Raw genomic sequence first — 16,180 nt, 5'->3', positions numbered from 1 at the left:
AACTATGATAGATTCTAGGGGAGACTCAGAGTTGTGGGGGGAGGGGGAAAATGGGCATTTATTGAAGCCTTAAAATCTGTATCCCCATAATATGCTGAAATAAAAAAATAGAAAAAAAACTATGATAGAGGTCCTGAAAATTTTAGGCTGATATTCAGAGCCCTTAATTTTTTTCATAAAGAAAGGATAAAAGATTGCATAAAACAAAACCAAAAACAGAAATATTGGGAAATTCTAGGAAAGCAAAATTTCTTTACTACTCAATCATGTGAAACACCACATATTCAAGGAAAATAAGAAATTTACTTATAAATTACTAAAACGTAAATATATTTTCTTTATATGATTTATTTATTTTAAACAGATTTATTGAGATATAATTTTTGTAGTATTCAATTCACTCATTTAAAGAGTTCAATTAAATGGTTTTTAGTATGTTCAGAGTTGAGAAAACATTACCACACTCAATTTTAGAATATTTCATCACTCAGTAATGACAGAATTGTCATGTTACAAATCATATAAAAATCTCTGAACATGAATTACATGTAACTGAAACATCTCAAATGTCTGAGCTTTGAAAGAATGATTATTAGTCTTTTTGTTTGTTTGTTTGTTTTTGAGATAGTGTCTCACTCTGTCACCCAGGCTAGAATGCAGTGGCACAATCATAGCTTACTGCAACCTCAAACTTCTGGGCTCAAACAATCTTCCCACCTCAGCTCTGGAGCAGCTGGGATTACAGGCGTGTGCAACCACGCCCAGCTAATTTTTCTATCTTTTGCAGAGATGGAGTCTCCCTCTTGCTCAGGCTGCAAAGTCTTGACCTCAAGCAATCCAACCCCCGTGGCCTCCCAAAGTACTAGGGTTGCAGGTGTGAGCCATCTTTCATGGCCTAATTACTGTTATATTAAAGAAAAATGTGCATTTGCAGATTTTATTTTGAAGGTTTTAAAATGTGTAGCTTATAATGCATAATTGTTAGAATGATAAATATTATGGTTATTTCACTTGAAATTCAGATGTCCTTTGAAATGTTTTCTCCCCCAAATCTTATGAATTTCTTTCTTAAAAATGAGAAGTGACTGATCTTTGAAATGCAAGAAGAAAATAGTAAAATTTTGTCATGTAAGCCTTTGTCATGAGGATTACTTGGTTGGTTACATTAATCTTCATACATTATGTTTAATAATTAGAAATATTTTGCCCTATTTGCATATTTTCTATAGATTTTACCACTGATATTTAAGGGTGATCAATTAAGAACTTTCAGATTTTTCCATACGAATATGGTCCAGAGCCTTCATCTGTCCCATCTGTAAGGTCTCTGGCTGCTAATAATGTATACAATCACTTATCTTGACCTGTAACAAGTACTGAAGAAATGGCAGTCTCCTTCTTGAGTTTGCAAGCCTTTGTTAAAGTTTGAGAATAATATTTAACTCTTGATTTTTTTTTTCACAGTATACCGGTCCTTTTGATTCAACTTAATGACATACATCTTTAAATGTGTAGATCACACGACAGAACTTAGAGGTACCACTTAGAATAGTTTCATTCAACCATCTGGAGACTGTGGTTATTTAAAAAATTAAAATAAAGTTATTTAAAATTACCTAAATTTAAAATTAATTAAAACTGAAATAATTAAAAATTCAGTTTCTCTGTTGAATTAGCCACCTTTCAATTGCTCCAAAGTCGTTTGCTGGTAGTGGACAGCAGCCGTGCCTAGCCAGTGGCCACAGAGCAGATGCAAATCTCGGGGACAGTTAGGATCCCGCGGGAACTGGGGGCCAATCAGCAGCAAGAGGGCAGCCCGGTCTGCCATTGGCTGGTGTTCACCGGAAGCACATGCCAGGCCACGCCTGCAGCCCGGGGTTTCCAGGTGTTACTGTGGGACTGCCAGCCTCGAACTTCGGGCCTGCGCTCTAGCCGGGAGCCCGTCCTGGGTGACTGCCCCGGGAAGTAGGGGGCAGAGTCGTGGCCTTGTGGTAGGTGCGGGCCCAGTTGGAAGAGAGTAGGTTGGGCAGCCATGCTATCTGAGCACTGGTAATGCCCCGATGCAGTTTGGGCCTGGGTCCATCCAGAGAGAAGTGTCCAACTGTCCGGCGGTGGGAAGTTCACCCCAGCTCCAGCCCCAGCCTGGTGGGGCCAGGTTGCCCTTATGTGCAACAGAAGCCTATTTTTGTGTGTGTGTGAGGGGCCCTTGTGCAGCTTCTCTGATTTTTAGGTGATCCTGCTTCTGCCTTCCGCCCACAGTTGGCAGAAGTCAGCCATGACAGAGAGGCTGTGGCATCAAAGAGCGAAGGTTGGGAGTTTGGAAGGCTGGATTCTTGTTCTAGTTCAAGGCTTAAATGTAGCGCTTAGAAGGGGAGAAGGCCATAGACACCTGGGGAGATTTACTCAGCGTCACATCATTATTACTGCACTCCACTTAGGTACTCTTTCCGTTACTACAGGCGGAATCCCATTTTATCATTTTGAGTCTGTTCAGTATTCTTCCTTCAAATATTCTAGTGAGCTTCCCCTCCCTCTTTCATCACTTCAGTTATTTGGACTTTGTAAATTTTGAAAGTTTCATTGATGCCTTGATTGTACTGACCACATTCCTCTTGTTATGCAAACTTAGATGTAGTAGTGGTATGTATCAGTATTTCACCTAGTCGTCTTTAAGCACTCTCAGTTGGGCAAAAAAATTTTAAGCATCTGCAGTGTGTCAGATAGTGTGCCTAATACAGGGTTGCCTAGATCACTCTTAAAAGAGAATTGTTAAACTTCTAGGATTATAGATTTGAAGCTGCCCGGCCTCTAAACTTCACCATCTCTCGACAACCAGTCACTTAATCTATGTGCCTCATTTTCCCCATGCATAAAAATAACAATATTAATATTATCAATCATAGGGCTATTGTGAGAATTAAATGAGTTAATATATAAAGGGCTTGGAAATATGCCTGGCATATAGTAAGCACATACAAATGTTTACTACTCTTATTCTGCTTATTTATTATTGGAATTACTTAATTCTTGGATGAGTGATCATTCTCATACTAGATGTCACATTTTGCTTATTTCAGTGAGATATTTCTTCTTAAACACTAAATACTGGTAGAGTGCCAAATGATTATAGGACAAAATGAATTCCTTTGATATTTTTCTTTTTTTTTTTTTTTTTTTTTTTTTTTTTGAGACAGAGTCTCACTTTTGTTGCCCAGGCTAGAGTGAGTGCCGTGGCGTCAGCCTAGCTCACAGCAACCTCAAACTCCTGGGCTCAAGCGATCCTCCTGCCTCAGCCTCCCGAGTAGCTGGGACTACAGGCATGTGCCACCATGCCCGGCTAGTTTTTTGTATATATATTTTTAGTTGGTCAATTAATTTCTTTCTATTTTTAGTAGAGACGGGGTCTCGCTCAGGATGGTTTCGAACTCCCAACCTCGAGCAATCCGCCCGCCTCGGCCTCCCAGAGTGCTAGGATTACAGGCGTGAGCCACCACGCCCAGCCTGATATTTTTCTTATGTTCAGGATATCCCTTGATATCCTTCCTGCCATTGCTGAATCTATTGGTTTTAATGCACTTGGAAGAGGGACATGGATATTGCACCAGCAGAATTCTTCTGTGATTAAAGATGGCAGCAACAAATATTTTTTTTTTTTTTTTTTTTGAGACAGAGTCTTGCTTTGTTGCCCAGGCTAGAGTGAGTGCCGTGGCATCAGCCTAGCTCACGGCAACCTCAAACTCCTGGGCTCAAGTGATCCTTCTGTCTCAGCCTCCCGAATAGCTGAGACTACAGGCATGCACCACCATGCCCGGCTAATTTTTATATATATATATCAGTTGGCCAATTAGTTTCTTTCTATTTTTATAGTAGAGACGGGGTCTCGCTCTTGCTCAGGCTGGTTTTGAACTCCTGACCTTGAGCAATCCGCCCGCCTCCGCCTCCCAGAGAGCTAGGATTACAGGCGTGAGCCACTGCGCCCGGCCAACAAATATTTTAATTATGATTAATACTGTAGTTCAAACAGTGATAATGGGAATTTTTGTAAGTGACATTCATATGAAATATATAGCTTATAAGTAATGATATTTTTGGGGTTTTGTTGTTTGTTTTTTAAATGTCTAGTTTTCTGAATTGCCAGCAATATTTAATTAGTATAAAATCAATCTGAACTTTCTCCCTTGTATAAAAATTGGAAAATAAAGATCCTCAAGGTAGTACTTAGATAACTTTTTTTATAATGCAAACTTTATGGTTGTAGTGAATGAATTTTGCTAAAAGGCCAAAAATGTGCTTTTTCTGACTGAAGATTTACCCTTTATGGCCCCTGTTTAAAGGCTCACTGAATTCTCAACCTTTTCAGATGATTAATAGCACTGATATATGTAGAAATTGAATGCTGTATTTTGATTGATGTTTGGAATGTTAAAGTAGGCTTCTCTTAGATAAAGTAAATTTCCTTGCCTTGTTTTCTATCAGATCTAAAACATTGATTTTAGCTGTTTTGAGACACTGCCTAAAGAAAACTATCTTCCCTTTAGGATTGTGGGTTATTAATACTGTTGTGAATTTCCACATAGATTTAAAGTTAGTAAGATATTAGTTTTGCAGGTCATTATATATAAAGCACTAGCTTTTCTCCAAGTAATAGCTAACTTTAGTTAAATAATACTGTATTCTTCAATATTGGTAGAATAACACAAATGTTCCCTATTTCTCAGTTGGGTTATATAAACAAATATGTGCTTGGGATCCTACTATCAAAGAATTAGATATTTTCATGATTTCTGTAATATTAATTTCCATCCAACTCCCATTTCTCCTGTAGTCATTCTTCACAGAACACAAAGAGGAGGAAAACAAACCCGGGCAGTGCATTTGTTACCATATTAAAGTACAATATTTTTTATTGTTTGAAATTATTTTAATTTTTGCATCATTTTAGATGAATGAAGCATTTATTTAGTTATATCATATAGTTTTGACAGTTTTAACAAAAATATCTTTGTATAAAATTTATTGCATATGTCTATCACCATACAATAAGATGTGTCCTACTTGAAACCATGTATTTTCTACTACATTAGTGTTAAACATGTACATTATGTTCACTGAACTCAATGTTATTTCTGATTGCTTCTAGATAATGATCTAAACAGTAGATTTATTTACAGCTAAGAGTAGAGTATAAAGTAAATAAGAAATTATGTTACATGTAGCTTGCTGTGGCCTCATTCTTTTCTGTATTCTTTTTAATTTTATAGTTTTATGGATTATTGCAGGCATGTAAGTACTCATAATAAATATAAGCACCCCAATGTGCTCTATCCTTATTTTCAAGTAAGAGGATGAAAAATTAGACCTATATGCTTTACATCGTTTTCTTGCACATATGCTTTTTGGAAATGAAAAGGAATATGATTGACCTGGATACATTAATTTAATTGTTTGAAGGCTGAAATAAAATCAGATTTATAGCAGTAGCACTTTCTGAAGTAGCTATGGCTAGAACTTTAGAATAAATGTGATAACCGAGATGATTAAGTCTGTATAAAATTGGGTGCTATAATAGACCTGTGTTTTTGAGCACTCAGACATTAAAGCATGAATGCTTTAAATGATACATTTTTGTTTATTATCATTAGCATTCACTTCAGCCAAAGTGATGGAATTCCTTTTTTCCCACCTTTGCAAATCTGTTATTTGTTTTCTGTGGTTTAATGTTTCAGTGTAGAACAAAATGGGAGATGCTGAAGCAGGCAAGAAGATCTTTGTTCAAAAATGTGCTCAGTGCCACACAGTGGAAAAAGGTGGAAAACACAAGACTGGTCCAAATCTCTGGGGCCTCTTTGGCCGAAAATCGGGACAAGCACCAGGATTTTCTTACACTGATGCAAACAAAAACAAAGGTAAAAATCAGCAGTTGTCAGAGAGAACCAGATGCTTTGTAGCAAAGAGGAAAGCACATGATTTGAAATTATAATAATTTTCTAACTTGTATCATTAAAAATAGACCCTCATATTTATATTACTGAAGTATTGATTTATATCATAAGGACCTGCATTTGAATAACTGGTCATCCTTTAGATCAGAAGAATTAGCAATCTTGTGTGGCATAGGTTTTTGCTTACATATGTGTTTTATTTTATGTAATACATTTATCTTGAAAAAGTATGAGGTAGATTTAAAAAAATCATATTTTAATGGTATAATGGTAGTGATTCTTTTTGTAGTAGTCATTCTTAGCAGGGTGGGGGAATATTATAGTTTGCAAAGCATATTCAGCAATTTATTTGTTGGTAGAAAGGGAGTAGATGGTACTTAAAGTGAGAGGGATTTTAGGGTTGAAATTGAAAATGGTTGGAAAAGGCTATATTATCTTTGCAAAGCAACTTGTTACTCCTTGATATGTGTATATATATACATACACACCCCCTACATACACACATAAACACACACATATATGTATATATATACAGATGTGTATATATTTTTAAGGATTATCAGATTTTATTAAAACATGGTACAACTCTATTTTGAACTTTCCCTGGTGGCCTAGCATATCTTATAGGTTGGAATTTCAGATCACTACTATTTGGAATGGGTTTTATTTTATTTTTTATTTCTTTTTATTATTTTTATTGAAGTGAAATTTATATAATATACAATTAGCCATTTTAAAGTGTACACAGTAGCATTTAGTGCATTCACAATTTTGTAAAATCACCACTTCTCCTTAGTTCCAAAACTTTTTTTTATCACCCCAGAACACTTGTATCCATTAAATAATCACCCCCCATTTTCTCTTACCCCTATTCCCTGGCAACTGCTAATGCTTTCTGTCTCTTTGGATTTGCCTTTTCTGTCTCTTTTCTGTCTCTTTGGATTTGTTGGATCTTTCATATAAAAGGAATCATATAATATGTGCCCTTTTGTGTCTAGCTTCTTTCACTTAGCATATTTTCAGGGCTCATCTAAATTGTAGTGTGGATCAGTACTTGATTCCTTTTTTCCTCTTTATTGAAAATATTTATTTACCCCACAAAAATACAACAAACAAACAAACACCCCAAGAATACAAAGGGTGGTACTGAGAAACTAATAATTTTTGATAACAATCAACACTTCTTACGATGCTTTTCATTCCTTTTTATGACTAAGATTCTAATTACAGCCTGTAACTACATAATTCCAATCTCTGACTTTGTTATCACAGGATCCCTGTTTGTCTCTGTCTTCACATGGCTATTTTCTTATAAGGACACAAATCATATTGAATTAAGGGCTCATCCTATTCCTATGGAATTAGGACATTATCTCAATCAACTGGACTAGTCACGTCTACAATGACCCTATTTCCAAACAAACCCACAGTCTAAAGTACTAGGGGTTAGGACTTCAACATATCTTTATTTGGGGGGTATTCATAATAAAGGACTATATATACATATAAAACAAATACATACTTGACAAAGTAGTAAAGGACTATATATACATATAAAATAAATACATACTTGACAAGGTAGTAAAAATACTACTAAAAGTAATAGAACAAAATTTGATCTTTGGCAAGTCGGGAATATTTTAGCATCTTTAAAAATATCAACAGAGTTATTATTAACACAGTATCATTGTATTTGGGATGTGTAAAAATCCTGGTAATTGCTATTGTATAATAAAGAATTTTTCTAGCCCTTGTCCTGGGTTCCTGGCAGGGAGTCTCTAAAACCTTGGAATTTTTGGAGTCATAAGAGTGTCTTTATTATTGTGGTTGTCTGCTGGGACCAAAACCTTAGGGTATGCTAAGAAGATGCCTCATGATGAGCTCCTAGTTTCAGGATGGGGGCTAATGATACTGCAGTGACCAACCATTCAGTCCTAACTCCAGGGACAGAGTGGGGGCTGGAGATTGAGTTCAGTCACATTGCTGGTGATTCAGTTAATCATACCTATGCAATGAAGTGCCAGTTAAAAACTCTGAACACTTTCAACTGGAAGCTCTGGTTGATGAACTCTTCCATGTGCTGGGAGAGTGATGAGTCCTGATTGTACAGGGAGATGACCTAGAAGCTCTGCATTTGGGACCCTCCCAGACCTCACCCTATGGGTCTCTTCCTCTGGCTGGCATCCTTTTATAATAAAACTGTCGTTGTAAGCAAGTGCTTTCCTGAGTTCTGTGAGTTGATTTGAGGAGATTGTGGGAACTCCTGAATTTGTAGCCAGTTGGTCCGTTTGAGTGACCTGAGGGCCCCTGGTATCTGAAATGAGGCAGTCTTGTTGGGAGCCTGCACTAACTCTGGGCAGTTAATGTCAGAATTGCATTGAAGTTGTTGCAATAGGATTTTCAGTTGATAGACTACTGAATAAATTCGTTTTTAACTCACATTTAGTGTTTCCATTTACATGGCTCCTTGATTTTTCAGGTAGTATTTCTCTGTAGTGTCATTTTATTATTTTATTATCCTGTTACAAGAACAGTCAACTTTTGCAGTTCTAATTTGTAGAGTAGTTATAAACTAATATTTGCTCCTCTAGCTGCCAGTAATTTGAGGAATTTATTGCTTATTAGCATTGATTTGGAATAATATTGGAACTTATTACAAATGTATCTTTTATTATAGATTATTGTCAAAGGTTGAAAACTATATAAAAGGCTTGGTTTTAACATTATTCAAGAATTAGAAATAAAATTTCCCTAAATCAGATTGATTATGTAATATATGTGACTTATTTGGGGACATACTATTATTTGTTAGTTCCACTGATGAAATAAGAATAATAAGTAGCTTAGTTGCTTAACCAAACTAGGATTTTAAAATAAGATTATTTAAAATGAAATAAAGATTAAAAAAATGCTTTAGCATAGCTTGGCCAAAGACAGACTTGACTAAGAAGAAGAACCAGGACACCAATAGTATAGCACTGATACAAATGGTGGTGTTCTGTCAACCATATTTTATTTTCTATGCATGATTTTTCTGTTGTAAATAATTGTAATATTTTTATTTTAAGAAGAATATGGAATTTCTCATATTTTAAAGAGGATTCTTTGTCCTATGTGACTTGTGTAGAGTACAGTTTTACAAAATGTGTGATTATAGCGATAACCTTATATAATGTGGTTTTTAAAATTGTGGGAAAATATATATAACATAAAATTGACCATTCTAACCATTTTTAAGTATACAATTGTATGGCATCAACCACATTCCCATTGTTTTGCAACCATCATCACCATCCATCTCTAGAACTTTTCCATTTTCTCAAACTAAAACTCTGTACTCATTAAAATGTCCGTGGCAACCACCCTTTTACTTTGTGTTTGTTAATTTGACTATTCTAGGTACTTTATGTAAGTGGAATCATACTGTATGTGTCCTTTTGTGACTGGCTTATTTCACTTAGTGAAATGTCTTCAAGGTTCATCTATGTTGTACCATGTGTCAGAATTTCCATCTCTTTAAGGGCTGAACAATATTTTATTACATGGCAATAGCACATTTTATTTATCCATTCATCCCTTGATGGAGATTTGGGTTGCCTCCACCTTTTGGCTGTTGTGAATAATGCTGCTATGAATATTAGTATACAAATATCTGTTGAGAGGAGTCCCTGCTTTTGCTTTCTTTGGGTACATATCCAGAAATGGAATTGCTGAACCCTATGATAATTCTGTGTTTAATTTTTTGAGGAATAGCCATACCATTTTCCATAGTTGGCTGTCCCATTTTATATTCCCACCAGCAATGCACAAGGATTCCAATTTCTCCAGATTTTCACCAACACTTGTTGTTTTCTGTTGTTTTGATAATAGCCATCCTAATGGATTTTTTTTATGATTTATTTATTTTTTTAATTTTTATTTTAGCATATTACGGGGATACAAGTGTTAAGGTTACATATATTGCCTATGCACCCCCTCCCCCCTTGAGTCAGAGCCTCAAGCGTGACCATCCCCCAAACGTTGCAAATCTCACTCATTGTGTTTGTATATATCTATCCCCTCCTCCCCCTCCCACCTGCCTGACACCCGATAAAGGTTATTCCTATATGTCCACTTAGGTGTTCATCGGTTAATACCAATTTGCTGGTGAGTACATGTGGTGCTTGTTTTTCCATTCTTGAGATACTTCACTTAGTATAATGGGTTCCAGCTCTATCCAGGAAAATACAAGAGGTGCTATATCACCATTGTTTCTCAAAGCTGAATAGTACTCCATGGTATACGTATACCACATTTTATTAATCCACTCATGAATTGATGGGCAGTTGGGTTGTTTCCACAACTTTGCAATTGTGAATTGTGCTGCTATAAACATTCGAGTGCAGGTGTCTTTTTCATAAAGTGACTTTTGATCTTTTGGGTAGATGCTCAGTAGTGGAATTGCTGGAACAAATGGTAGATCTACTTGTATCGCTTTAAGGTATCTCCATATTGCTTTCCACAGAGGTTGAACTAGTTTGCAGTCCCACCAGCAGTGTAGGAGTGTTCCTATCTCTCCGCATCCATGCCAACATTTATTGTTTGGGGACTTTTTGATAAAGGCCATTCTCACTGGAGTTAAGTGATATCTCATTGTGGTTTTGATTTGCATATCCCTGATGATTAGAGATGTTGAACATTTTTTCATGTTTTTTGGCCATTATTCTGTCTTCTTTTGAAAAGTTTCTGTTCATGTCCTTTGCCCATTTTTTGATAGGGTTGTTTGATTTTTTCTGGCTGATTTTCCTGAGTTCTAAATAGATTCTAGTTATCAGCCCTTTATCGGATGAGTAGCTTGCGAAAATTTTCTCCCATTCTGTGGGTTGTCTGTTTGCTCTCTTGACAGTTCCTTTGCAGAAGCTTTTTAATATGATACAGTCCCACTTATTTATTTTTGTTGCTGCTGTTATTGCCTTTGGGGTCTTCTCCATAAATTCTTTGCCTAGGCCAATGTCTAGGAGAGTATTTCCAACGTTTTCCTCTAGAATTCTAATAGTTTCACACCTAAGGTTCAAGTCTGTTACCCAGCATGAGTTGATTTTTGTGAGAGGTGAAAGGTGTGGGTCTTGTTTCAGTCTTCTACGTATGGCTATCCAGTTTTCCCAGCACCATTTATTGAATAAGGATTCTTTTCCCCAGTATATGTTTTTGTCTGGTTTGTCGAAGATTAGTTGGCTATATGAGGATGGTTTTATATCTGTGTTCTCTGTTCTGTTGCACTGATCAATGTTCCTGTTCTTGTGCCAGTCTCAAGATGTTTTAATTACTGTAACCTTATAGTATAGTTTGAAGAATTCTGGTAAATTGATACCTCCTATTTTGTTTTTATTGCCTAGGATTGATTTTTCTATACGGGGTCTTCTCTGGTTCCATACGAAGAGTAAAATTATTTTTTCTATATCTGTGAAAAATGATGATGGTATTTTGATAGGGATTGCATTGACTCTGTAGGTCACTTTGGGTAGTATAGACATTTAAACAATGTTGATTCTGCTGACCCATGAGCATGGTATATTCTTCCACCTGTTTACGTCCTCTGCTATTTCCTTCTTCAGTGTTTCATAGTTCTCCCTTGAAGTGCTATCTCATGTGGTTTTGATTTGCATTTTCCTAATCACTAGTGATGTTGAACCATCTGTAGTGTGTTTTTGAAAACATCATTAAATGGATACAATTTTTCTTTAATCATGATATCTTTATAGTGCATTGAAGTGCTGTTTGCACTCTTGGACAGTGATAATTGAAGCAGGTTTGAAAAACAAATTGTTTGAATTAATCATGATTTTTCCAGGATTCTATGCTAATAGTGACAGAACTAGGATTCAAATCCAGGTTTCCCTGGGCCTTTAAGGCAATCTTATCATGAGGTTAGCAAAACTAATTTATAAGCCAAACTGATTTATTAGGGATTAAGACTTATCTTTTGCCTACTGTCATGTTAAATCTTGCAGTGGCTACAATAGGACACACTAAATCATAAATGTGTTAATAAATTTAAAATATTTTGAAATCCATATACATTATATTGTACAAAAATTCAAATAGTTCAAAAGAATATTTCCCAGTATGAGTGACAAGGAAATTGTATGTTCACTTTTCCTGACTTTTCCGTATTCTTCTCTGTCTACCAACTAATTCTGGTAAAATGATTCTTTTTCATTTTAGTGGCCATATTTGTACTTTAAATAATATCCACATGGCTCTATTATTTGATTTATCTACTTAAAGCAATATCTCTTTATCCACTACTATGAAGGATGAGAAAAATCAAGGTATTTATACAACTGTCCCTTTTTTTCACACTGTCTCCTAACTCTGGCTACTTACATCGTTATTTCTATTCTGATATGATCTATATCATTTATATCTCATGTAACCATAATTACCACAATTGTTTTAACATTTATTCTACATTTAAATGATACTAGTGGGTGTTCCCGGATATTCCCAGCTTTTACCATAGTATCTTTACTATTTACTTATCTTTTTGGTTGATGAATAGTTTTCTATTAGTAATAACACTAATAATTACTAGAACTATATTATCCAAGTTCTTGGATGTTTTAAAACATATCAGGATTGCATTACACTTGAATGATAATTTGGCAGGGCATAAAATTGTTGGAAGACACTTTAATTCCTCAGAAGTTTATGTCTTTCATGTTGAATTATTGTTTGGAGAAATATGAAACTACCCTGATGGTTTTCTATTATGAGTTACTTGGTTTTATTTTTATTTTATTCTTTTTCCCTGAAGTTTCAGTAACATTCTTAACTGAAATTTAGTAACTTTGCTAGGCTATGTCTAGGCCTTGGTTGATCTATTATAGTGTTTGCTGGGATGTGTTGTGCTCTTCCAATTGGTAAATTCAGGGATTTTATTTTTGAAAGTTTTCTTCAATAATATGTTTTAATAATTTTATTGCATTTTATTTATTTTTTTAAAATCTTACTTTGGTCATCAGTTGTACAGATCTTGTATCCCCTGTGTCTGAATATCTTCTGTATCTGTCATTTTCCCTTTGATCTGATAGCTAGAGTAATCATTTTAAACTCTTCATTGTTTTATTTTTGTTTTTACCAGTATTTTCAAACCTCATTGTGCTAACAGCAGCATCTGTTAATTTTGCTGTCAGGTATGCCTTTGTCTGTTTTATAATTTTCTACTTGAGCCTTTGTAGCTCTACTTTGATCTCTTGATTCATAAAGACCTTTTTTGAATCTGTGAGAATGTGGTCCTGAGTTTCATCTGCTTAATTTACATAGTTTCTGAAGTGTGTGTTTCATTTAACTTTTGTTTTTTCTCCTCCTTTCTGCTGTGCATGTATTGTGTATGTGTTTGTATGTGTGTGTATGTTGTGTGTTTATATCTTCGGTACTTCTTTGTGGTGATTTTTTTTTGATTGTTACTAATCTTTTGATGAAAATAGTTCTTCTTGGACTAGTTATTTGTAGAAGGATAGTAAGGGTGAGGGTCTGAGTGTTCCACTTAGTTGTGTGGTCTTCCTCACCCACAGGTATGTTAGAGATACGTGTATGTGTCTGAGTGTTTATGTTTGTATGTTTTGATGGAGGTGTTATTTGTCTCTTTACTTCAGCTGGTAAAGACTGGCAGCCCTAAGGTTAATCAACCTTTGCAGTTTCTCTTCTGTCCTATAATAAGTTCTTCTTTCAAAGATGTATGTACTTTCTTCATTAATCCCGGCTCCCCTGGCCCTCCATGGTGTCAGACTGAATTTAAGGAGACTTTCATGGTCAGTTGATATACCCTATTCTTTTTGAGCCAAACAAAGGATTATGATTTTGCCTTACAAGGTATGTCACATACTTTGAAGATCTCTTCTCCTCAGGTCATTTGTGAAAGTTGCCCTTTCACTCTGGTCCAGGATTCATGTCCTTGGTAGTCTTCTATTGTAATTACATCAAGTTTGGAGCCATAGGTACTTCCTCAAAAGTTTTATCAAGAGTGAAGTTAGCATTTTTGTTTCTCTTTGTCTATGTTCTTTTTGACTGGTTTTAAAAAGGAAAAAAGGCAGCCTTTTTCGGTCATTTTAAAACTGGATTTCTGAATTTATAGATTTTGTTGGAGAGCTGAACAGAGGCAGATTGCTATGATTAGTAGAAATAACATTGAAATATGAATTAGTAGTCACAAATTCTTGACTCTAACTAGCTTTGTATTCTTAGGGCAAATTACTTTCCTCTCTTTGGGCCAACATTAACTTATTTGCAAAATGAGGATTGGCTTAAATAATGTATAAGATATTTTCTAGAAGGAACTCACTGTGATTTGTAGAAGATGAGGTAATGCTTAGGCATAACGTCTGGGGTGATAGTTCATTGCTATACATTGGATAATCCTAAATAGCATGTGACTGTGGGATTTCTACAGAGAGCCAAAGAGTGAAGAATAATTTTGGAATTTTCTTATAGGTCAGAATGTATAAGTATTCCCAGTTATAATAGTCTTCCTACTGAAGCCAAGAGTAATCTTTTATTCACATATGTGGGTCATATCAGAAAGTAAGCTCTACAAATGTAGCTACACAAACTTAAAACTTATTTTCACCTTTATAGGTATTATCTGGGGAGAAGCGACTCTGATGGAATATTTGGAGAACCCAAAGAAATATATCCCTGGAACTAAAATGGTCTTTGCTGGTCTTAAAAAGAAGAGTGAGAGAGAAGATCTTATTCAATATTTGAAACAGGCAACATCTTAATGAAATGCTATTGCAACTTCAAAAATATTAGTTATAAGCCAAAATTTTCTAATTTCAAATATTGCATGTTTAAAGAAGCCATATTTGATCTTTTTGATCAGCCTGTAGTAAGTTTAACATTTTAAAATAAAGGTTGATATTTTTGATTGTGTGTAATCTACTGACCAGCCACCGTTCAGAGTCTGAACTTGCTTTTTTCTGCTCACTAAGGATGGGGATATTTCAGGATGGAGGAGGAGAGAGAAGAAAACTAAAATCTATTGTGCTTTGGCAGTCTTTATATGCACAGAATATTTTATAAGCATAGCAACTGATGTTGATGATGGTTTCCACATATTTAATTTTCTGTAATTTAAATGTAAATATAGAAGATATTAGCTTTAATTTTTATGAAGCTATGTTTGCCTTTTATTATAAACAATGCTTAAAGTAACTTTAAGGGAAAAAATAGCAACAATGAAGTCAAATAGTTGAACTTACTTTAGGAATATTTTTAGAAAAAAAAGAGCAAATTATTGACCCCAAAATAAAACCTAGAGAGAAGGATAAAAGCATGTCTTATATTAATAAAAATTTATATCATATAATCTTTTTGCATTAATATTTTTATGCTATCCTCCTAGTCCTGAGTAATATAAAACTGGGCTACAGGAGGGAAAGCAAGGACACTGAGAAAGAGAAAAAAATCCCCAAACCCTCCCCATAAATGTGGAAGGAGCCCTCACTTCACAGTAGGTGGAAGAGAGGCATGGTGGGACAGGTCTAAACAGGGCCTGTGTGGAAGAGAACAGTGGCTCTGTGTAGTGTGAGGCAGCCCCTAAGCAGCTGTGCAGTCCTACAAGTACTCTATCACCCAAGTGATACAGCCCTGCAAGATGGAGAAGCTGTTTTCATACCACAGAGAGGGGTAGTGGAGTGGTCAAGGGCCATTATGGATGAAGACAGAAAACCCATTATCTCATTTACACTTCACAATAGCACCCAGTGATATGGGTTTTTACCTTCCATATTAAGTAAGACCTAGAGAGATCTGGTGCCAGAAGCAAAACTTGGATTTTCTACTCCAATTCCTGGTGACTTTTCGTCATTATCATAGAGGTAATATGTAAGCAAGTTAAAGTATTAGCAGATGCCACTACTGTGAAAATAACTTAACAGTGTTCTCAGAATGAGGGAAACACAGTTGAAAAAGCAGTGATTTCCAGGCAGCTCCATTAACTCTGCCAAGTGCTCGAGTTTACTTTTAATGCTTCTGGTAAGTAGGGGAGAATGCATTTCTCCAGGAGGCCAGTGCCAGTATTGTGTAGGAAATAGTGTCTCTGGGGGCAAGAGATAGCTTCAGGCAAAGCTTAGCTTGCCACTCTCTCCCTGGAGGAATTTTCTGAGGAGGGCAGAGACATCTGTAGGTCCCATAGTGTACTAGGGATGTTGCCAGTATGAAAAGCTCAGTGAATTTGCAGAGATGTAGAATTAGGT

General features: G+C 35.6%; 1 protein-coding gene across 3 annotated transcripts; it reads left to right on the top strand.

Moving 5' to 3' along the window:
- Positions 1–1,829: 1,829 nt before the first annotated feature.
- Positions 1,830–14,877, top strand: LOC105883029 (cytochrome c, testis-specific). 3 transcript variants are annotated; one of them, XM_012785891.2, is made up of 3 exons: positions 1,830–1,991; positions 5,732–5,906; positions 14,559–14,877. In XM_012785891.2, exons 2-3 carry the CDS (start codon positions 5,738–5,740, stop codon positions 14,702–14,704), a joined length of 315 nt encoding a protein of 104 aa, XP_012641345.1. In that variant the 5' UTR covers positions 1,830–1,991; positions 5,732–5,737; the 3' UTR covers positions 14,705–14,877. The 3 variants fall into 3 exon arrangements, with proteins under 3 accessions (XP_012641345.1, XP_012641343.1, XP_075861784.1); XM_012785889.2 differs by having other exon boundaries at positions 5,727–5,906; XM_076005669.1 differs by lacking the exon at positions 1,830–1,991 and adding an exon at positions 2,009–2,308 and having other exon boundaries at positions 5,727–5,906.
- Positions 14,878–16,180: the final 1,303 nt, after the last annotated feature.

Source organism: Microcebus murinus, chromosome 8, assembly GCF_040939455.1.
Source record: "Microcebus murinus isolate Inina chromosome 8, M.murinus_Inina_mat1.0, whole genome shotgun sequence".
Lineage (NCBI taxonomy): Eukaryota > Metazoa > Chordata > Mammalia > Primates > Cheirogaleidae > Microcebus > Microcebus murinus.
Note: the sequence above shows the minus strand (reverse complement) of the source record. Positions and strands in the feature narration are given on the sequence as shown.